At 38.9% G+C, this 24,911-nt stretch overlaps 1 protein-coding gene across 2 annotated transcripts in view; it reads left to right on the top strand.

Moving 5' to 3' along the window:
• Positions 1 to 24,911, top strand: part of LOC126185022 (protein Daple) — a 199,706-nt gene that overhangs the window by 161,190 nt on the left and 13,605 nt on the right. For both annotated transcript variants that reach the window (XM_049927747.1, XM_049927746.1), the window contains 2 exons: positions 2,339 to 2,471; positions 12,659 to 12,777. In XM_049927747.1, coding sequence (XP_049783704.1) covers positions 2,339 to 2,471; positions 12,659 to 12,777 — 252 coding nt within the window. The remainder of the gene's footprint in view (positions 1 to 2,338; positions 2,472 to 12,658; positions 12,778 to 24,911) is intronic.

The following is a 24,911-nucleotide window of genomic DNA, read 5'->3' as shown; positions in this document are numbered from 1 at the left end:
CAACCACCATTTCTTTGTTTTTGGTTGTTAAATGGACCAGTACAGCTTCAAGGTGGTTTACGAACAGATTAAAGTTACCTGCAGGTGCTCAATATACACTTAATATTATGAAAGATTTTTTGTGAAATTCTACTTCTGTTGCACATGCTCCCGAATGCTGTTCTAGGCAAAATTTATGAATGTCTATGTTCTTAAATTTATGACAGTTCCTGATGAATGTGGCAACTCCTCCTTTCTCCATTTCTGATGTACAAAAGTGAGATGCTAACCTAAACCCTGTAACACTTAAAAGTTCTATACCAGTGGTCACACGATGTTCAGAGAGGCAGATTATGTCAGCTAGATTTTAAGACTCTAATTCATCTATGCAGATAATTAATTCATAAATTTTATTTCTCAGTCCTCGAATATTTTGATGCAATAAAGATAGCTGACATTTCACATTGACTGAGTTAAAATTTGGTGGAGTTAAAATATCTGCTGACTGTTGAAAATTATTAACCAATGGCTGTTTATGCTGATGTAATAAGCTAGAATAATGTTTTTTTTGTTTCTTTTTCAAACTGAAGGTTTGCCTCAGTCCTAACCTCTCTTAAAATTTGGTTTCTTTCTGTCCTCGCTACCCTAAAAAACGGTCTTTTCTGAACCCTATTACCACTGGTATTTTATCACTCCCACCTTTAACTTTCCTGCTATTTTCCCAGCCAGTTTACCCTTCCCCTTCTTGTTGAAGTGAAGGCCATGCCTAGTATAATCCCACCTATTGAAAGAATCAACAGGAACCACACCAATGTGTGACCCTGCACTCAACATAAACAGCTGTTCCAGCTCCGAATTAACTCTCTTGACAGAAGAGTTCAAAGCAGGTCGGTCTTGGCGCCCAAGAACAGATACAAACTCAACACTAGTATGCTTCGATGCTGATGCAGTCTTTGCCAGGTCATACTCTACACTGTACCCAGGATCTCTGTCAATACTATTACCTGCCCCACTCACTATAGCCATGGTGTCTTCCTTAGTGAAATTGTTGCAAAGTGATCCTAAATCCTCTGTCACCTGCTCCAGACCAGCACTAGGTTTAAAAAAATTGGTGACCTGGTATTCTGATCCTAGTTCATCCTGCAAAAGTTGGCCATCACCTCTTCCATGGGAACTACCTAACAACAACACTTTCTTTCTCTTTGCTGATTTCCCTACTTTCTTACTTTTCAATTTGCTGCTGAAAGTTTGTTATGCCCTGTCTACACCTGCAACTGCTTGAGACTCACCAGTTTCTAACTGAAGCAACAGATCAAATCTATTTTCCACATTCACCACGAAGCTGTCAGATAAAGTTCTAGGCCTGTTCCTCCTGTTGCCTGTTGCCACTTCCCACCTCTCTTTACCCTTCTCCCTCCTTAACCTGTCAAGATCTCCCTTGGCCTTGTCTAACTCAGCCTGAAGGGCGGCAATTTTCCCCTCCTGTTTTAGTATCTTCCTATCTCTACTACAAGTCCTACAAAACCATTGATGAGTCTCATTTACTTCCCCTATTCCCACGCCACTACAGTCACCCACATGGAAAAAACTACAGCACCCATCACACCAAAGCCCCGACCTAACAGTTCTACAGCAAGTCAAGCATTTTTCACTCATGATTACAGATAAACATGAAAATATGGTTCCACAAATTTGGCCTATATGCAACTGTGTGTAAACAAAAACAACTGTGCAAAGTTTCTGAAACAACAACTTAAACTTTATGCTACTTTCCGGAAATGCTAGTTAAATAATGAAGAGGTACGCTACAGTTAAATAGCTGGAGAGAGCAAGCCACAAATATCCAACTAGCCTTTTGAACAAATAACGTTTCAATAAAATAATGCATTTCTAGGCTTGAACTACCACAGAATTGCATTTTGTGTGTGTGTGTGTGTGTGTGTGTGTGTGTGTGTGTGTGTGTGTGTGTGTGTGCAATAGAGAGAGAGAGAGAGAGAGAGAGAGACTACAATTTAAAATAAATTTTAAATACATAGAGAAACAGTTTGTGTTATTTATTCTTTATATGCAAATGCTTTATGTTAGGCTTTATCATGACTGTTGTGAATATCTATTGAAACTACAAGTTTACTGTAACCAGTCACAATTTATAGTTTCACATGTTACCTGTACTTCTCAAGTTGCAATAAATTTATACAGCCTTGGGACATGTGAATTGAAAGTGATTGGTATGGAGGGCAGAGGGGATGGGGGAGGGGGGGTGTGTGTGTAAAGAACGTGTATTAGTATAGTGAGATTTTTTTGCTCAATATTGTTGTGTTAATTATATCTTCATTTTTAAATATCTTTATTTTTACAGTCGCGCCAATCCTGGCATGAGGATAGCCAACAGACAGAAAGTCAGGGGAGAAGCTCAGTAGGTCCTGAATCATCAGAAGGTGGTAATGATTCAGATGTCAGTACAGATGATATGCAGTCTCAAAGAACGCCTCGTAAGTCTTCAGTTCATTCTTACTTCTTCTCCTGCATGTGACACAGCTTGCATTCCCCAATGCTTAAAGACACACAATACTGTCTCACTGTTTCTTAGATGTTTAGTATTGCATTGTGTGACTGATTATAATGTGATGCAACATATGGTATGTGTGTTCAGCAGAATGCACAGCATAATTTTTTAAATAAGTTTTGATTTTAAATGATATATATGCTTTTAAACAGCATAATTTTTGTTTCATGTTAACTCTTTGTGGTTTTTGTCAGTATTATGTTGTCTGCTCTGAGGATAATCTTACCATGTCTGTGGCATTTGACAAGCCACAAATTTCTCCTAGATCAATCTGGAGTTCGTCAGCTTGGGAGCAATGAGTTTCAGTGGTCTTCTCTAATTTTATACTCTATTTGTGCTTCAGTGGCCATCGTATGGCACAGCAATAGACAATTGTGTGTCACAGGGTGCAGACTGTGAGGATAGTATGAACGTCAGTTAAAAGAAATCTTAGCCTCAAGATCGTTATAGTTGCCAATGAGGTGAATAGTGACTGAGATGAAACATTCATAATTGAGCAACGTTTGGGGCCTGCAGTGTCCCAGCTGTCTTAGAAAAATTTAGAAAAGTGAGGCTCTTTAGAAACTAGAGGATGTAGCTGTTTGGAAAAGGTATCGAATTTTCCATTCAGAAAGACATTCAGTATATTGTAGGTACTTATAAATCTGTAAAGCAAACGTTGGAAACATTGACATACCCTTGTGGAACACTAAATTACCTGGAGATAATCCAGCTACCATTGAAGTTCACAGGACCCATAATTTTAGTAAATATGTTGCATCCTGCTGAGTTTTAGTTGAGTATAGAGCAGAAGGGACTTAAAAAAGAAAGACAGGGAAGAAGTATTAAAGAGTTAAGAATAATGAAATGGTAATCTAGAAAAAACAACAATTTTCATTCTCATATTTACCTCTCTTGTGCTGCCAAAATATGTAACAGCTGGATTTCCCCATGTTAAAGTGAGACCTTACATTTTAAATCCCACGAGATTTTTTAAGTGTCATCAAAGGGGACATACTGGCATGAAATCCCATGAGATGCTTTTAAGTATTAACAATGTGGACATACTGCCATGTCATGTGATGATCATGCAACCTGTGGTAATTTTGGGAAAGCTACACGAGAGGCAGTGACACCTTGCTTAGTACCACCAAAGCAGAAAACAAACTATGAAAAGAAAGACAACTGAGCCATCAATCCCTGCATCATTTGTCCTACCAGACAAATCAGAAGCTGATCAGTCCACAAATGGTAGGTAAATTGATGTATGCCTGGTAAGGGCATACCCAGTTAGGGGCAAGGGAAGGACATCTCACCATCCCCCTCTTTCCCCGGAAGAAAGATTTCTTCACAAACTGAATTGGCAACTTGCCTTGTGAGACAAACAGTTCAGTATCAATTTGAAGAAAGCCAAAACATGAAATGAATATCAGCTAGTAGCAAATGGATTCAGAGTGATTTGTTATGAAATCTCATTCATCGTAAAACTAGAATCAGATCTATTTCAGTAGATCCTTTTTGCCATCATCCTCAGTAATGTAGTGCGGTGGTAAGGGAGTCATTGGAGTACTCTGTATTTGTGGGCAATCTCACTATAATTTTGCCCCCTCTCCAATGCTGCAACAGCAGCACATTTGCCCCAGCTGATGTTAATGGGACTGAAGAAGATGACACTATGCATAGGCTTCAAATTCTTAATGGAGGAAATTGTATGCATGGAATTCTGCTGTTTGTGGTGTGTGTGTATCCCACCTGTTTTGGTAATGAGATGCACCATTGTGAGCATGAAATAATTTGAGGATTTCAAGCCTGCTGTTTGATTTCAAACTGACTGGATCCCTTATTGTACTAAACATCTTAAAACACCTGTCACAGATATTGGGGAGAAGACAGAGGTCTGCTACAGTTTTACAGATCTTTTGTGCAGTCCTGGTTACATTATGTGTGCCAGGTATATCGATCATCAGGGCCTATCCATCGGGAAATAATACTACAAATGCCATTGACGAAAAGTGGATGAGCCTGGTCACATGCGTCTACAATACCATTTCCATTTCTAGTCTTTCCATGCCTTTGTGCAAGCACAGTTATAAATATGGTGATGGAACATACTGGCAGAATGTATATAATTTAGGAGTAAAGGTAACAACATACCATGAGTTGTCGACATGCACATAAACAAGACTGAAAACCTGCTAGCTTTCAGACCAAAACTGTGACGAGTTCTTAATATTCTAAAGTTGTATAACATGAAGCATCTCAAGACTATATCATTTTAGCAAGTATAATTCTCTCTGTAGAAAATTAATGGTAGTTTCAGGAATTGTCCATGACTGCTGTGTACTAGTACACAGAGGATCCTCCCCACAGTGTCGTATATACTTGTATACTTAATTGTGTTTGTATTGTGTTAAGCTGACAATTGGAAAGTTTGTACAATAATTGTCAAACCAAGTTTCGCCATTTCCTACTGCATGAAAAAAACTGTTTTCGTGCTGAAATGAGCTGTCATTTTGAGTGTACGTGACCTGCATAATGCAGATCAAATGATGATGAAGCAGCATTTCATTGTGATCACTGTTAACTGACCTGTGTAAGAATCCATTCCATACCACAAGGGAACAACATACATGTTAGCTTCACTCCCATCAGCAGACACCAGTACTAATCAACTAAACAGAGTCACTTCTTACAGTAAACCCTGAATTAACAAACGTACTTTTAAGGAAATCTTGCTTTTAACAAATTCTGTCAATCCCGGCAAAACTCCCATAAGAACAGTGTTATTTCTCCCTGTTTTTAATAACCCCCCCTATAAGAAGGTCAGCTTTTAAGGAATAAACATGAAACATTATGGAAATTAAAATTCAATTTTTTCTCAAATCCTGACACTTCCAAGTGAGTTTCGATTTCTTCCAGTTTCACACAGATCTTCTCTGTCGTGTGACAGTAGTGTATGATAACTGATCCTTTCAGTCAACAAGTACCTATATCAAATACCATTGTGGTGATACTGGAAAAAGAGTTGAATGAATCAGAAATTGTTTCCTGCCCTGCCCTGCCTGCCAAGCCACCCTGGTTACATGATCTGACATCACAGCCACTGAGTTATGAAGCATGAACCATGAAGTCTTATCTTTGTTATTGTTGAATTTATCAGTCTTACTTATGTGGAGTGTCTGCCCCCGATAGATGAGTGGTCAGTGCGACAGAATGTCAATCCTAAGGGCCCGGGTTCGATTCCCGGCTGGGTCGGAGATTTTCTCTGCTCAGGGACTGGGTGTTATGTTGTCCTAATCATCATCATTTCATCCCCATTGACGTGCAAGTCGCCGAAGTGGCGTTAAATCGAAAGACTTGCACCCGGCGAATGGTCTACCCAACAGGAGGCCCTAGCGACATGACATTTACATTTATGTGGAGTTATGGCCTGCAATCATAGAAAGCTCTAAATTCAGAAAAAAGCTGTCACCCACAATGTCGAAGACAGTCACAACATAAAACATAAAGTATGATTTGTACTGTCTTGATTGTGCAGCATTCTGAAAAACAAAAAAAGCATTGTTAATGCCAAAGCTAGTGTTCCTCTGTTTGTGAAAAGAACATTCACATGTTAATGTTCAGTGATGTGGAAACTATTGTTTTAAAATGGTTTCAAGGAAAGAGAAGTGGCTGCATTCCTATAAGTGGAAACATACTGCAACAGAAGGCTTGGGAAATCAGCCTGAAGGTGATTGTTGAAAATTTCGGTCTGTTGAGTGGCTGGTTACATCTTTTTTAAAAAAATGTCCTAATCTCTTATTTCAGAATGTAAGTGGAGAGAGTGAGACTGTGGATGTAGAATGCGTAAACCAGTGGAATAACTTTACATTGGCATGATTAATACAGCATTATGAGTCTAGAGACTTTTTAAAACAGACGAAACTGGTGTCTTTTACAATTTACTTCTGCGAAAACATATTCTGTTATAGGAGAAAAAGGCCATGGAAGAAAAAAAGAATAAAGAAAGAATGACTGCACTATTGTGTGTAAATAGTGATGGAAGTGAGAAGTTGCCTCCATCATTAATAGGGAAATTTAAATATCTCAGGTTTTTTAAAACCATAAAAATGCTACCTTGTACAAGGAGAACAGCAATGCCTGGATGGCAATGGATATATCTATAATATTTCTAAGGCATTTAGATGCCAAGATGAATGCATCGGGTACGAAAATAGTGCTTGTTATTGACCAGTGCCCTGTACATCCCAAGGGAACACCATTTCTAAGGAGTGTAGAAGTTGTGTTCCTTCCATGGGACTGCACGAGTCACCTGCAGTCTCTGGACCTAGGCATTCCAGAAGTCGATTACATTCTGTGATAGAAAGGAAGAGATGAGAGTCAACAGCAGGGGAAGCATATGTTTGTTTTTGCCTGGAATCGTGTGATACAACATAATGTGTTTAATAATTCCGCAAAGGCTAGTTGTACATCAGTTACTGTTGAAGGTGACATTGTTCCTGAGGAAGAATGAAGGCGGCAAAGAAGAAGTAGAGGCCATTGCAGTAAGTTTTGCAGCTACTGTGCAAGGAATTATTATTGGCAAGAACTACTTTTCCTCTTTTAAGGTAGATGAGTCAGTTCTAACAAACATCAACCAACTGAAGAATAGCTCCTGTCACTACAGTATATGTGTAGGACAACCAAACAACACTTTGTGATTTTTTAAAAAAATAATGTGTTCTTTGTAAAGTGTGATGAGATTGTTCCTCTCTCTATCTCTCTCTCTCTCTGTGTGTGTGTGTGTGTGTGTGTGTGTGTGTGTGTGTGTGTGTGTGTGTGTGCTGTATTTCAATTTGTAGCAGATTATTGGTGAGTTTGTATGTAATTAAATAGCTCTTAAATCACCTAAACAGCTTCAGTTATGATTCTGGGTCACTCCTTCCATGTACGTAGGCAAAACCCTCATTTAAGGGAATTTAGGTTCCCAGAGATTCATTAAAAAGATATTTTGCTATAGTTAGTTACATTTCATGGACAATAATTGTAATCTCTCAGTATGATGTGGACCCAGTCAGGCTCTTAAGCTACTTGTGGCCCTTTTTTCCATATAGTGATTTATACTTAATCTCTTCAGTTTCACTAGTAGGAAAGGTGGTTTATCCATTAAATATTTCTTGCACATGTAATGACATGACCTATGAGGTCAAGAAAATGTAATTATTTTTAATAAGTAATGACTGGATTTTCCAAAAAGTTATGTGTCGTATATGACACACATGACTCACATTACCAAATACCGGAAAGTATTATCATGGTCCTGCAAGGAGGTAATATTCCATTACCAGTTTGTTGACAATAAAATAGGAATGGTTCAAGATAGACAGGACATGATTAAATGAATAGAAACACACACTTGCTGAACCTCGACATTATTTTACTGTTCTTCTGCTGCAGAAGTTATGGAAACAATGACTAAATTCAGTAACTGATTATGCAGAGCGCTGAAACCTGCTGAGGTAGCTAGTTGCAACTTAAGGAAGATGAGCAAACAATCGGTGCATATGTCTTTGGCATTTCTTGGGTTGTGTATGCAGACAAAAGCTACCAGTTCTGTTTGTTGTATATGGCATGCAGGAAACAAAGAGGTTCTTTGTTCAGTCTCTCTCTCTCTCTCTCTCTCTCTCTCTCTCTCTCTCTCTCTCTCATTCTCTCTCTGTGTCCTCACTTCTTTCTGAGCCACTCTAAGGCTCAGTTATAGATAGTGTAGGACATTTGTCGTTGTAGTATTGTGTTTATGAATGTTACTGTTGTTTTCAAACTGTCATTGATTGTTGCGAAAAACTTCAAAAAGGGGTATATGTCCTGTTACCGTATTTACTCGAATCTAAGCCGCACTTTTTTCCGGTTTTTGTAATCCAAAAAACCGCCTGCGGCTTAGAATCAAGTGCAAAGTAACCGGAAGTTCTGTAAAATGTTGGTAGGTGCCGCCACAATTAACTTCTGCCGTCGAATATATGTAGCGCTACAGAGGCATGCCTTGCAGGCACAAAGATAAATACTGGCACCAAAACCTCTGCGTCAGTAAATAAATTAAGGTGGAAGACGAGATTTTTTCTCCGCCCTGAGTTTCTACCACTGCATTTTCATACAATATCCAACGAAGTAAATACAAATTCCGTATTGTTCATCTTCGAATGTAGCAGCCTTTCAATGTACTACGAAAATCCGACTGGCAAGACTGTTTGGGATGTTTGTCAATATGGCCAACTCTACGTTCTGAATTTTTTTCCTACTTGTGACAAGAGATGGTTGCTAATAGGAACTTTTATGAATTGTGAATCACGTGCAGTATTCTCTTCACCATCAGAATAATATGAATATAAACATTTTCCCATTTATTCTTTTGTGTTTGCTGCTATCTCATTTAAACCCTGTCAGCCTAATAAACTACGAAACTAGAGTGAGACCACAGCAAACGCGGAAGAAGATACATATCGTGCCATGTTTATATTTGTATTATTCTTACGCTGAATAGTGATACAGTCAGAAATAAAGCACGGCAGCTGACTAGATTTTTAAATCTAAGGTGACTCTAATTTCTGTGCAGAATGTAATGCAGTAAAGAGGCGTCTGCAAAGATTTTCAAAGGAAGAAAAATTTTCGCTAAACTCCCCTTCACAACATCATCTATCACACGCAGTCTATTATTTGGTTCTTGTTGATTATCGTCAAAGAAAGCAGCAGTGTAAGTAACAACAAATAGCAGTCTCTTGCCATTGTTTCGCTAATGAGACGATTTCTCTCTTTTTAAAAAAAAAAAAACTGTAAATGGTGGTAGTGTGCACAAAAGCAAGCCATGCCACGAGCGGCGACAGGCCATAAACATTCATTATCAGAATGCGACAAACAATGCATGACACAGTACAATAATGCATTTTCAGCTTAGAGTGACGTAAACACATATAACAAAGAGAACGGCACTTATCAGATCAAAGAAAAATAAGCAATCAATTCAAACCAGACGAAGCACGTGAAAAAGAAAGGGTACCCATATAAATATGGACGAAGTGCCTGATGCATAGCAGTGGCTACCTGGTAAAGCTTAACTGCTAAGCTTACGACTTGAACCAAACTGTTGTAGCTGTATTGTCATTCATTCGACCTAAATTGTGTCTCATATTACAATGGACCAACTTTGTTTTGATTTGGAGGTGCGGTCTAAAACTTTTCTCTCCCCTTGAATTTCGAGTCTCAAATTTCAGGTGTGGCTTAGATTCGGGAAATTTTTTTTTCCGTGATTTTGAGTCTCATTTTTCAGGTGCGGCTTAGATTCGAGTGCAGCTTAGATTCAAGTAAATACGGTGGGTGTTGTCAGTATGCCTAAATGTTTAAAGAGCTTTCTGAAGCAACATCACATACTATTGTTATATTTACTTATTGGTATGTACTTTATCTGTGACTCTTTTTCTTTGTACAAATACTGAAGTTATGATTTTCTTAGAGAACAGTTTTCCTAGTATACTTGTAAAGATACGAGTTTATAATCAGATTGTTTAGTTTGGAATAGGGGTACCTCTTGCTGCAGGTGCTTTTAATACCTCTCAAAAACTTATTTCTACTGCTTGAATGTGAAGCTGCTGGTGTCAGTAAACTGCTGTCTCACTGCACTTTCTCCACACTTTAGTTACTTATTCTTGATGTACTTTCTTCATACTGCTGAATAGGATTCCATTGATGTGTTTTCATTAATAGTAATTTAGTCATCACAAATCTGCATCTTCCAACAGGTCAGTCACTTGCCATGATAAGATCCAGTTTATATTCACTAACTGCAATCATTACAGTTTTGTTTCAAGTGATGAGGGCACTTGAAAGTTGTATATAATAGGTGCAGATTGTTTTAGTGATTGCTTGTGATTTTTATACAGATGCAACTGCATGACATTAGTGGATAGTGCTGCCTCACTTACTTCTTATTTAATGTGTGTTACTTCCTTGTTTGCAGTAGTTTGTGAGTGAGATGTGAATGTCTGCAGTGCTGCAGTAGTATTAGAAAATGTTCATTCATGATTTTAAGATACATTAGTAGAGTGGAAATGGAAAATATTTTGAGTGCTACTTTTTTCACAAAATGTGTTCTCAGTACTCTGTAGCATGCACTCTTGACTTGATTCATGTGCCAAGCCATGAACAAAGTCTTTCAGACACACGTTAGCAGATTGTACATGGACTTGTTGCCGAGCTGTGCTTCCCTCTGAAGTTCAAAAATTTAAAAGATATGAGAAGTGGTTTTTGTTGATTACAGTTCTACCAGTTAAAAGATTAACATGTATTTCTGTACTTGTATTATCATAAATAAAATGTAGTGCATCAATATTAATTGCATTTGGAACAAAAACTTTCTTTCTGGTATTTTGCCAAAACATGGCATTTTTTTAGTCCATAGCTGTGTATAGATTACAAGTTGATTCATGAAAAGAAGAAAACAGCAACCATTCACCATTAATAATACTGTTTATTTACACAAATAGCCCTACTACTGGTTTCAAACTGATGGGTCATCCATAGACAGCTGTTCATGTTTATATTACATATTTTGTTGTTGTTTACACTATTTTATTCTTGTACCAGAAACCTACGTATTATGTACACAGTTGTGACTATATTACTTTTGCCAAAACTTTGACACTTCCAGTGCATTTTCTGCTACTTGATGAAGTTAATTTTCTGTGTGGGAGGCTGGACACAGTCGGCATGGAAGCCTCTGATAAACAACAGTCTAGTCTTCTCAACAGTTACATTGAATATCATCTTGATCAGTGTAGCCCCATCTTGCCAAACTCCAGATCTTAGTCCGTTCTGGGACTTCCAGGTCATCCATTTCTCATCATAGCCAGGAGATAGGATTTTTGAAACTCTATTCCAGCCAGAGGGAAGGTAGCTTGTAACCCTCCATAGTTGCAACCTAGCTTTTGCAGCAATGGTTCCAAGTGCCATTGATGTTCTTAAGAAACGCCTCCTTGATTTCAGCCATTGTGGGTGTGGTTTGTGCCCATACAGAGGATGCATTCTCTCGTGCTCCACTTCCTTTCTTTCCTCATTCAGCACTGTTTCTCTTTGAAAAGGAGCTGCTGCTGTTCCTGAGAGATGATAAAGCCATTGTCTGGTGTGAGATTTAAATCAATCTGTTATGATATTGCAGGTGTCATTGAGAACTATGTCCACCTGTGTGGCATGTATTGAATTATACCTAGTAGGACATACAGAATAGCATTGTGCCATCGCAGAGGTTTGTAGAGTTTCAGTTTGACTACCCCACTGTGATCTGGTTAGTTTCCCTAGAAGATTGTTCCTGGTGGAAGCTTATGAGCTGCAGTTCATGTAGTGCTTCTTGAAACTAAGAGCTCTATCAGGTGTCACTCCTAGGTATTTTGGGGTCTCACGGTGTTCCAGTTCAACACCTGACAATACTATCTTTAATTTCAACTAGCTTCCCTGTTTCTGAAATGAAAAACACAAATTTGTGAGATTTGGTTTGTGTTGTTGTATCTGTAAAGTTCTTTAAGGGCATTTGTGAGGGTGTTCTCAACTGATTCAAAATCTGTGCTCTGGGTGGCTAGAGTAAGGTCATCAGCATACGTTAGTTGCTGTGTAACAGTGCTATAGTATTCTTAACAGTGTCTGGTTGCTGTTTTCTTCTTTGTTAGAATCAATTTGTAAAAACTTCCTTATTGACACTTAAAACCAATCAGTTTCCTGGTATGCCACTTAGCACATTCTTAATAATGTATTTATTTTTTAATTTGTCTTCTTATTTTTCACTGCGATGCCATGAGCAACATAATTCTGTAGTATCGAAATACCGTATCACTTTTTTCTGTAAAAATCAGTTATTCTGTTGTCATTATCCATCAACTTGTTATTTACAGTATCTGCTCTCAATTGCAGACAAGATCTGTGACTCTAAGAATGGAAATATTTTTGTAATTAGTAACCCTTCCATGTGTTCGTATGCATGAAGTGGCTCTCACCACTGTCTTGCAGACCTATCACTTGGGTACTGCAGTCTGAAATAAAAGAGTTCAAAATTGCATTTTTCAGCAAAATGTTTCAATTATGTATGTCTTCTAATTTTACTTGTAACATTTTCAGGTACACTCGCTGACAATTTTACGGATAACACACTGAGCTTAGGAACAGCTGGAACTAGGAGAGCTGTGTATTACACAGAAGAAAGTAATGGTGTAAAGGAATCTGGAAATGAAAGCTATGTAAGAAATTTGAATAAATATTTTCCATAGGTTATTGATGCACTATTTTTGCTGGTAAAGAGGTTATTCAGACAGAATTTATGTTTCTTACCTACCTCTTGAAGAGTGAAACTTTCCACAGTTCAAAATCTTCCCCTCTTAGTGAGCAGACTGTAATGCCTAGAACCGCTCGGCCATCCCGGCCGGCTACCTCTTGTCAGTATTGGTTTTATATATCCTATATTTAATTTTATGTCACACAAAACAGCAAGTTATTAACTAATAGGCAATAAAGAGTTCAGATTTTCTGAAGAGTTCTTGTTCGCTCGATTACAAATAATCCCATCCGCTATTAATTATGAGATTTTTTAAGAGGGACAGGCTGTCAAACCAGCCGACTGGGAGCAGGAGAGGCACCACAGGACATTTCAATTTTCACTTGCCTGAATATAGTTCGGACGTGCGGTAGAAAAATGCCTTATGAAGAGTTATGGCACTGCACTTTGGCATACTTAAGACCAAATATTATGTCATACATTTCCTCGAATACACATGTTTTATGTTTCAGACTTTTCAGAAAGATGTGTGCTACAAAATAAACATATTTTGAAAATTTGATTTTTTTTTAGTATTGACTCGGTTCACAAATGTCGTAGAGCCAGGGCTGATGTGCAGAGCAGTCTGAGTTATAGTGTATAGTCTCCACATGACCCATGTTTACATTTAGTGACTTTGCTGTTTCCCCTTCATTTACTCTCACGTCAAATGAAAACAAAACGGATATCTGTGGCCGGGAGCTGTCAAGTGAATTAAAACACATTCACATAATTACAGAAAGCTAAAATATGTCATTAGTTTCAGATTTTATTTTATTTCCACCTTTCTGACAGTCAAGCATTAATTGCCTTGCGGAACAATGAAGTTATTTTTGTCTGTTTGCTAAAGAAATTTGACTTTTGTTAACCTTTTCTGCAGAGACAGTCAATGTATTTGAAACGAAATGTTTAATTCCACAGTACTGGCTAGTTGGCATTATGTCATAATAAAGAGCCAAACATGATATAATACAGTACTGGTACTCCAAGAAAATTTACATCCCGAAAACCACACTGAAAAGCTTAATATCAGGTCGAGGTATACTTCATTGGTAATCCGGACACACGAATGTGCACTTTAAGTATGCACTTTTAATGTGCACATTTTAATATTGTTCACAGAATTCTGGTGCTCTTGCAGTATCCTCTGATGTCTTGTTTCTTTTATGACATAATGTATGATCTTTCAATGTTTTACACATACGTATATACGGGCTTCCTATGTCATGATAGCTACCCAAGTGCGGTGTCGCCTGTTATTTGCGCTTTCTGGGAAATGCTGAAACGAATGTATTTCTAACAGGTCGCGAGACATATTGCGAATAGTGGTTTGAAAAGCGTTACTTTCAAAGTAAATATCCTTTTACGTAAGTTGAACTATGTGCAAGAATGTACCATGAATTTATTAAATCACAGAGTGTTTGACTCTTATTTAAAAAATCAACTATTTGATGATGTGCCATTTAGAAGAATTTCGAACCCTGACGATCAGACATTTATGTCATTATCAAAAATTTTACTTGCACATTTGTGTGATGTATCTTAAAGTGTAACATGCGCAAAAAATATCAACAGTATATACGAAAGCTTAGCTTCTCTTGCAGCTTGAGAACAATATTATATGTGAAAACTTTGCTTTTCTTGTAACAACACTATGTATATTAATTTAAACTATTAACTTTCCCTGTTTGTGTGTTCGTGCTACTTAACAGTGATGTTGCTATTGCCTGACTACATCACGTGTCCTATGCTCTCAATATTTGCTGTCATTGGCTGGCGAGATCGTGTGACATGAGCTACAAACGGCCTACAAAAGCGCATCGAAATCGCGATTTCAATGATTCGGAAAGTAACATGCGGTGTTTGGTGGAATTCCAGTGTATACTTTCGTAATACGAAAATACGCAGTGTACGTGTTGCTGCACATCAAAGATGTTTCCAAAACGTGTCCTTTTCCCTGAGTTTCGTTTTCTAAGGTGTCGGGAAATTGTACGGCCTTGTATAAAACCATAACCATTCAAAGGATTGATAGGGGAAAATATACTGTCACCTGGGAGAAAGTGTATTTTTATCTGGGAAATCCGGGAAAAATCCAGGATTTTTTTTCCCCTTATCCACGTATACACCCTGCTGAGGCATTTTTATTCTTCTCATGAACACCAGCTTTACTGAATTGCACAAGTGAGAATCTTTTCAACCTATCCTTCACTCTCGTAACCCCCTGCTCTCAATCTACTGCTTCCTGTCTTCCCTCTCACTATCATCCAGTTAATTCCAAACTTCTGTTCACACAGCTTACTCGCATGTGCCTCTTTTGGATGATGGGTATGTGCCACACTGTATTTTGTGCCACACTCTCTTATATTCAAAAATTCAGTTCTCTTCACTGGTAAACACTGTAAAAATAAAAATAAAATTAAAAATAACCCACTGGATTAATTGGAATCTGTTTCAAAACTTACTGAGAAACATGGGCACAGATCTCTTTCTGGTAATTGGTTGACTCTTTGGAGACCACCTTAACACTCATTTTCCTCAACTGCAAATGCCCAGTAATGATTTTGTGCACATATGTTTTGTCCATCTGTAATCTGAACATTTAATAAATGATCAATATTGAAAAATTTCACTTACTTTACTTTGTCCTTGCTTTTGATTGTTGATTGGCATCCATAATTTAGTTCTTGCACCACTTTCTCCCAATATTTCTTTGAAAGTTTGCATTATCGCATTTTTGAGAGGCAATAATTCCCAAGGAACTGCTGATACATTGGGAGTGTCTTAAGTGGTTGAATTTACCAAGCTCCCACAAAAGTTGATGGTGTATTGTTGCTCAGTGGACTGTTGCATATTGTGCTTATACTAAATATGACAAAAGGGGTTTAAGTTTTTGCCACTCCTGATCAAGTTAGAAATCAGTGACGTTTGATCTTGGATGCATTTTGAAGCTGGTATTCCGCCATCATCAGTTCTACCCAGAGCACACTGTGGCTAATAGGAGTGCCAGAATAAAGGGGTTGAATTAGTTTGTGGATAGACTTTGTGTGTACAGGAGGTGGTTCAGGGAATTCTCTAGTCGTGCAGGAATATTTCAGGAGCACACATGAATTAATTGTCCTGTGTGGATTTGTGTATGACCTTATAATTGGATGCACATGTATCAATGAGTGTAAAGTCATGTTACACAATTTCTTTTACATTCTTGAATGTTATTGTAACCCACAAATATAGGACATAGATAAATATTATTTTCCAGATGGAGAATGTGTGACATTCAGTATGTAATGTTCTACAAATCCTCCTCGACACTTTTGTGAATTGGATGTGCTTGTTGTAAGACCTTCATAATCCATGGGTATAATTTTCCTTCATCTTATTTACATTAGGTTATAGCAAGGATATTGTTGAGATCAAGAAAATTACAGATATTGTGCTATTAAGAGAGAGGAATGTGGTGGTAGTAACCCCAAGGAAACTGGATATTGTTCAGAAATTCAGTCTATATGTTTTCAGTTGACTCAAAATTCTGAAATTACATCTTTAGAATTAACTGAGGAGGCCAATAAAATCTACTGAAAACTTTTTGACTCATTGTTAAGTATGACTCAAAATGTGCCCATACCTTGTGTCACATTGAAATTATTTTAATATGGGATCAGCTGAATACATTACGAATGTTCTGCATACTCCAGTTGAGTATATTCATTTCACAGTAGCAGCAATGAAATAATGCTGCATGCTCTTTGTCAAGTTTTTCCACTGCTGTCACTGTGTTTCATGATAACTTGTTCTTCACATGTATCTGCATTGATACTCCATGGTACGATGCTGAAAAGCTCTAAGCAGCATATGAACAATGGAAGAAGTAAAGGTGCCATATAGCTGATGCATTGAGGAACAGTATACAGGCACATAAATGAGTTAAACAATGTGCTCTCTCAGAGCTAACAGACAGAAAAAAAAAAAAAAACAACAACAACAGCTTCATTCTCTGTGAGAGAAAAGAGGTGTCTGGGATGGGAAATGGAGGATAAGGAGAGTCATGGCCAGATAGAAGAGAGGGTCAGCTAGGGAATGGATATAAATCCAATACCTGCAAACTTGACCTGCTGTTGGGGTGTTGGCAGGGATTGCTGCATGTGTTACTTCATGGAGTAGGAGGTGTAAGTTTGATGGAAGGGAAGGGGGAGTGGCAGTATAAAACAGAGGAAGTGGGAAACAATGAAGCAATGTATGAGGTCTGTTCAGAAAATTCTGGAACATTTATAATTTCGCGCGAATGGTGTGTTGGAGCGAAATGCGATTGGCTTCCATGCACATGCCTGTGTTTAATGTGTAACTACCGGAAATTTCATTGTTGTATGTATGTTAGTTATTGTTCAGTACTGTATTGAGCAGAATGTTCTGTCTCACAGTTTGCAAATTTCGAGATGTCAGAGTTAGAGGAGCAATTTTACAGAGAGACACCAAATTATGCAGGAAGCCTACGGTGATGAGTGTTTAACCCATACTCGGCATTGCGGATGATTCACACAGTTTAAAAATGGCCTGACAGAAGTTAAAGATGACTCTTGTACAGGATGCCCTTCGATGTCTACCGATGATGCTCAAGTCTGGAACATCAATGAAATTGTGTGTGCCAATCGAAGACTGATTGTCCAAGAGATTGGAGAAGAATGTCACATTTGAGTTGTATTATGTCATGAAATCCTGGCACAGCATCTTGGAATGCATCGTGTTGCTGCTAAGTTTGTCCAATGGCTCATTAGTCAAGACCAGAAATACCTTTGCCTCACAGTCTGTGAAGAGCTTTTGGATCAAGATGTTCATAAGAGAATCATAACTGGTTATGAAACATGGGTCTATGGCTATGCTGTTGAGACCAAGTTTCAATCTTCACAGTGGGTTGGGAGAGGTTCTCCAAGACCAGAAAAAGCTTGTCAGGTCAGATCAAGTGTCAAAGCCATGCTGATAGTTTTCTTTGACTTTGAAGGATTAGTTCATCATGAATTTGTGCCACAGGGCAAACTGTTAATCGATGGTACTATCGGGATGCATTGCGACGCCTGTGAGAAAATGTAAGAAGGAAACAGCGTGAAATGTGGGAAGACAATTCATGGCTCTTGCATCGCAATATTGCACCTGCACATTCATACCTGTTGTTGCATGATTCAAACCAGCAAGAGGTGTACCGGGACTACTTCTGGAAGTGGAAACAGCTTTAGGAGCAGTGTATCAATTGTGGAGGAGAGTATTTCAAAGGAGGCCATGCACAATAAGTACAAGGTAAGTGTAGAAAAATTTTGTGGACAAAATTCCAGAATTTTTTGAACAGACTTCGTATTTGAGTGCAGATTAAGTGATTGATGGGTCAGTCTAGAGTGAGGTGCGAGAAAGGGAATGCATGGATGGAGGTAGGTGTTGGAGAGACATCACCAGAGGTTAATGCCAAGCGATTTGTGTGTTTGAAGGATGTGTTGTAAGGACAATTTCCATCTAATAAATGAAAAGTGCTAGTTTGCTTTCATTCTACTTTATTAATTTTATTTTATTAACCGGTTTTCGACTTACAAGGCCATTTTCAGACATTTACTGATGTCTGAAGGTGACCTTGTAAGCTGAAAACCGATTAACACAATAAAAGTAATGGTTCTTTATAACTAATTCATGTGGTTTGAGAATTGGGGATGTCTGGATATAGCATATGGGAGATCTGTATGTGGACTAGGTTTTGGGGATAATGCCTGTCAGTGAAATCCTTTGTTAGACTATACAGAGAGATGTCTTAGTGTGGGAGGGATGGCAGATATTGAAGTGTACATATGGTTGATAGGTTTTTTTATATATAAAATGTTATTTTTTATACATCGTTCATATATTTTACAAGGATGAAAGTTTTGTAGAATCATCCAAGAGATGGAGATCAACGTACAGGAAAGTGGTATGCTGAGTTTAAGGGCCAGGCGAAATGGATAGGTGAAAAGTTGTTGAGTATAGCATGTCTTAGCCCTGATTGTCTATCATGAAGATATAATCAATGTCCATGAACCACACAAGGGATGTAGGATATTGGCTAATTGGGAAGAAATTTCCTAGTTGGAAATAGTAAAATAGCCAGTATTGCTTGCAAGTTGAAGGTGGAGCTCACCATATGTAGCATTGTTGAGAGGACCATTTGTGGAACTTTCATACAGAGTGATGTGGAGGATCTGAATCAGGGGATCAGCTGGTTCTGCAACTGTGTAGGCTGCAGATTCCTTGACTTGTACTGTGGGAATGGAGAGGTGTCAGAATCTACACAATAGATTGGGGCTTCACTACACACTTCAGGCAGCTACATAGGTGGTGGAGCTACATGGGTAGTTGGGCTGTGTAGAGAGGGCTGGACGGTTTTTTAGGTTATAAGGTCTCTGAGAAGTTTAAGCAGGGATACATTCTCAAAGGATTCAGGTCAAACACAGAATGAGGGTAGACATAGGAAACATTAGTATTTTAGTTGTAAATTGTCGTAGCTGTGTTGGTGAAGAACCAGAGCTCCAAGCACTCATAAAAAAACACTGAAGCAGATGTTGTTACAGGTAATGAGAGCTTGCTAAAGCCCAAGATAAGTTTACTTGAAGTTTTTATCAACAACCCAACAGTTTTCTTAAATAATGGATTAAATTCAGATGGTTGGGGCATGTTTGTTGCTTTTAGAAGTAGTTTATGCTATGAGTTAGTATGGTTAGAGGTTATGTTTGACAACCAGGATAAATTATTAATTGCTTCCTCTTACTAACCCCACTGACTGAGATGATATAGTTACTGAAAGGTTCAAGGAAACTTGAGTCTCATTTTAAGTAGGTACCCAACTCGTACAATTATAGTTGGAGGTGACTTCAATCTATCCTCAATATGTTGGTAAAAATACATGGTTAAAGTTGGTAGTAAGCATAAAAAATCGTTTGAAATTGTACTAACTGCTTTATTTCAAGAGCCCGTGTTGTAACTAGGCGAAACGACTTTCGTTCGGCCACAACTATGGGTTCATTGATTGCTCTTGGAGGAGGCTCATCACACGAAAACATATGAAATATTAGTTCACTGTATTACATAAATAAATAAAAGATTTACTTAACTTCGACACACTTCATTGGCACAGGAATCCCAAACAATTTACAACTGTCATGGACTAGCAAAGCACCACTTGATGCACTAATTAACAAATTGTTTCTTGCAGAACGATGTTCAACATTAACAATGCTACAAGTTTGTCTAAAACTTTGACTGTCATGTTAGTACTATACTGTGATGCTGACTCCTTCATATGAGGTCATAAACTGGGGAGAGCTCTTGCATGTGTGAGACAGTGTATTGATCTCAGTGGTAGGGCACTGCTGTTGCTGAGAGGGAGGCATGGTGTTTTTGAGTGCCTCTCATATCCGACTTTGCTGTGGCACCACAATCTCTGGACGATAAGACATCCCCCCCCCCCCCCAAACCTCTGCACTATTGTTGTGTAGGGCAGATGCACATTACGATTGTGTGTGTGTGTGTGTGTGTGTGGGGGGGGGGGGGGGGGGAAGGAACTGAATGCGGATACAGATGGGGAGGTAGTGAGGGTATCTGACTGATGGCACCTACCTGCCCCCACCGCGGTATGCACCTTGTTGGCATTCAGGAATATCAGCCAGAAAACAATATGAAAGGTGCACACCCACATCCATTGTGCTCGGTTGGATGGCAAGTGGATCTTCTGGAGCAGCGTGATGACCTTCCAGGGCTGGCTCTTTCATGGACATTGGTTTGGGCTGCTAGGTGGGAGCTGGCGTTGGAGACATAAGCGGCAGTGGTGACTGTGATAGTATAAGCGGGGGCGTCCACCTCCATGGGCACCACAGTATGGTGCCAGCAGTGAGAGGTGGCAAGATGGCTGCAACTGCATATGAGGATGCCAGTGATGTGCTAGGTCTGTGGGCAAACATTCTGCAGCAGAATCAGTGTCATAAACATAAGTGCAGTGCTGCTGGTATCGTAGCCACCACAGTAACCCGGCAGAACCATGGACAATTTATGAGGAGTGTCCAAGTTCTTTGGTAATGTCTCCACATTCCCAATGCTGCCTCTTGCCAAAGACTTTGTAAAAGACTTCCTCCTGCAGGTGTAACTTTGTCCGATGTTGCGGAATGAATTTTTTCTGCAGCAGCCACTGAAAATGTAATGGTATACCGTGCCTTCTACCACATAACAATTCTGCCAGTGACTTCCCGTCACTTGTCAAAGAGTGGTAGGAGGACAGAAAAATTTTTGAGTGATTGCTCCCATGTGTGGGAGCTACAAAATTTCTCCATATGACTTTTGAGTGTTCAAACGAACTGCCATTGATGGCACAAAACTGTTAGAAAGTGACTACTGTGAATTATGGACCATTGTCTGAGACAGTGACCGCAGAAAGACCTTAAAAAAAGACAAAGCCAATACCTTACTTGCAGTAGTTGTATATGTCATGGGAACAGCAAAAGGAAACTTACTGTAAGCACCTACAATTAACAACCATCATGTGCTCCAGAATGGACCTGCAAAAAGCAACATGAATGTGCTGCCACGGTCCAAACAGATGTGACCACTGAAAAAAGCATTGCGGCATAGACGACTGATTCTCCACACAAAGTTTGCAACAAGCGGTCATTTGTTCAATCTGAGCATCCACGCCATGCCAAGTACAATGATGGTAGCCAAGTTATTTTGTGTGAACTGTGCTCCAGTGACCTTGGTGCAATCAAGATAAGACTTCCTGCTGTACGGATTGAGGAATCGCATCACGTCTCTTCATTCTCTATCTGCTATAGGAAAACACCTGATCACTCAGAAAGCACGTGATGGTGTGAAATATAGCAGTGTGGTATGGGGTGAAGAATTTCTTTCAAACTGTGTGGCCACTCATGGCGCACATATTCCTAACCAACCTGAAGAGCTGCATTGGTAGCAGTGGCTGCAGCAAATCACTGAAAGTTGAGAGGAAAATTTTGAAGACATTCAATATTCTGAGAATCAATCTGAAAACATGATTCATCAGATGAATCAAATGCTGTATTTAGACTGACTGCTAACTAAGACAACATGTGAGCATTTGAATTTTGGGCAGCGGCTCCGTACAACAACTCATACTGATAAATAGACAATATCAGAGCCCACTGTTGCAATTTTTGTGCTTTGTTGAATTCCGATGATCTGTCAGCAAATAGAACGTCTAATTGTACAAATACTGGTGTGATTTTGTAACACCATGGATAATGGCGAATGACTTTTTTTCTGTTTCCCTATGACTGATTGTAGATCCTTAATGTTACAGGGCACTGATAGATCTCTAATTGCAGCCAAGTGCAATGTAGTTGAATGTATAGTTTGTGTATTTATTACATGACCAACATAGTTCAGTTCTTCCTGGCTGAAGAAGGACTTTTCCATATTGTGCTTTAAGCCAGCACGAGAAAGAACTTTAAACACACAATCTAAATTTGCTAAATCTTCAGCAGGTGTATGACCTGTGACCTTAATATCATCCAAATAGTTTGTACAAGAAGGGGCTTTGCTGTTAACTGTTCCAGGAACTACTGAAAAATTGCAGGAGCTGAAGCATTTCCAAACAGTAGTCTTTGAAACTGGAACAAACCTGAGTGAGTGTTTATCACAAAGTATTGCTTACACTGTTCATCCAGAGGTAACTGTACATTTGCCTCTCGCAAATCTATCCGTGAAAAGTATTTGCCCTATCCCAAATTGTCCATCAATTGTTCCTGATCTGGAAGAGAGAAAGAATCCAATACAGTGCATGGGTTTAACATTGCCTTAAAGTCAACACACAACTGTAACTCACCTGAAGGGCTCTTCAGAATAACCAAGTGATGCCCATTGGCTTGCAGAAAAGGGGTTTGGAAATCCCATTGTCTTGCCATCTTTGCAATTCACGAGAAACTTGCTCACATATTGCATGGGGGCAGGTCGTGTGCAAAAAAATCATGGCTGTGCATTGTGATGTGCACATCAGAGTCTTTTGTCCTTCCTATACCCAGTTCAAATAGTTCCTTGTAGTTACTACACAAGCCAAAACGTTAGTGTGAGACACTGAAAGACTGATTTGTAACATATCATTCTGAATGTACAAATTAAACAAATCAAATAAATCGAACCTAAATACGTTTACACTATTTTTAGAATTGAGTACATGAAAAGAAATACACTTTATCACTTCCTGGAAAGATTCTGGCAAACTACACATACCAAGGACTGAAATTTATTGTCCATTGTTGGCAGACAAAATAGAAGTATGCTGCTATATGGTGGACTCCATATTTTGGCACAAGTGTCTTTATTTATCAGGGAAACAGAAGCACCAATGTCCAGTTAAGACTTAATGGTCTTGTGTTCCACTTTTAAATGAACAAAAAGTTTGTTCGTTTGTCTGTGTCTATCAGCAGATGAGTTCCACGATGCAAAAGTACTTGATTCAGCTCGTGCCTGAGTGAGTGATATGATGTGTAGTCTGTACATTTGTTGACAGCACAGTTGTTGTCACCGTGCAAAGCATGATGGTGGCTGTCACCTTTGCCCTGCCTGCCGCATAAACACACAGTTTGATTGTGACCTTCACATCCACATTGAAAGCAACTAGCTTTATGGCACTGACAGTTTTACTGTACATACCTTGAAAAACTCTGACAAGATGATTTTCTCACAGAATTCTGTAACATGGAGTGTGTTACAAAACTCCATGTACCATGAGACTCAGAGTTTTTACTCCTACTAGTGTTATTGTTCTTACTATCTGTCTGAGCACTTTTCTTAATTACTTCAACATTATTCTACACGTGACACTCTGTATCTCGTGCACTACATCATACAAAATAAATATATGGAGCCTAAAACTCAACCTCTGTTGAGTCTACAATTACTTGAGATTCCACTGCACACAGCACTGTTTTTAAACCAGGGTCAGGCAGTTTTAGAATTGCAGCATGAATGTGTGTGTCTGATACATTCTGCGCAATAGGATCATGTAACATTATGTCACTATAGCTAATTCCACACGAACATTTAAAATTGCAATGTTGGGTGCGACCTCAGAGTTCTGCTAGCTGGTGTTTGACTGTCTTAGCAGGCTGCTGCTTCAGATGAAAAAATTCAATTTGTGCCGCTGCTACAGTGATTTGACTGTCAAAATATTGGTAAGTGACGTTCTCAGGAACAGTTTCTCCACAGAGAATAAGACGGATGCAATACACTTCAGGAAAATCGCTCCATACCTGTTATTTTGTATGTGGAAAAGTGTGCCTCTGATTGCGCCCTGTAGTCCGACCATTCTTTGTCCTGGCTGTGGTGTGGGCAAAACTTTGGAGCAGCTACCCATGGTAGTGATTTTTGAGTTTGTAGTAAGGACGTCAGTTCAGTGAGCAGCAGGCATTCCATCTGCTGTGCCTGAAACTGTGCAAGATCGATTAGAGATGTTTTCTGTGGCAGCTCGGACTTTTTGAAATGATGTAGGACAAACAATAAGACAACTGACCAGCAGAAGAGCAACAAAATGTAGAAAAAGGATGTATAAAACAGAAGGTAGCTGGTGAGGAACACAAGCCAGTTAAATGCCGATCACCATCACCATATGTTGTGACCAGGTGAAACCACTTTCATCTGGCTACAACTGTGAGCTCTTTGATTGCTCTGGAAGAAGGCTCATCACACTTGAACACATGGAATATTTGTTCACTTTATTACATAAAGAAATAAAAGATTTACTTAAATTTGGCACATGTCTTTGCCACTGGAGTACTGGATAATTTACAACTGTCATTGACTAGGAAAGTATCACTTGATGCACACTAATTAACAAACTGTTCTCTTGTAGTACTGTGTTCAAAATTAACGACACTACAGGTTCACCTGAAACTTTGGCTGTCACATTGGTCATGTACTATGATGATTACTCCTTCAGACGAGTTCATGAACTGGGGAGAGCTCTTGCTTGATCAACACTATAATGATCTCAGCATGAGAGTGCCGCTGTTGCTGAGAAGAGAGGGAGAT

The sequence above is a fragment of the Schistocerca cancellata genome, chromosome 4, assembly GCF_023864275.1.
Source record: "Schistocerca cancellata isolate TAMUIC-IGC-003103 chromosome 4, iqSchCanc2.1, whole genome shotgun sequence".
NCBI classification, from domain to species: domain Eukaryota; kingdom Metazoa; phylum Arthropoda; class Insecta; order Orthoptera; family Acrididae; genus Schistocerca; species Schistocerca cancellata.
The sequence above is the reverse complement of the archived record's forward strand: the minus strand, read 5'-3'. Positions and strand labels throughout refer to the sequence as shown.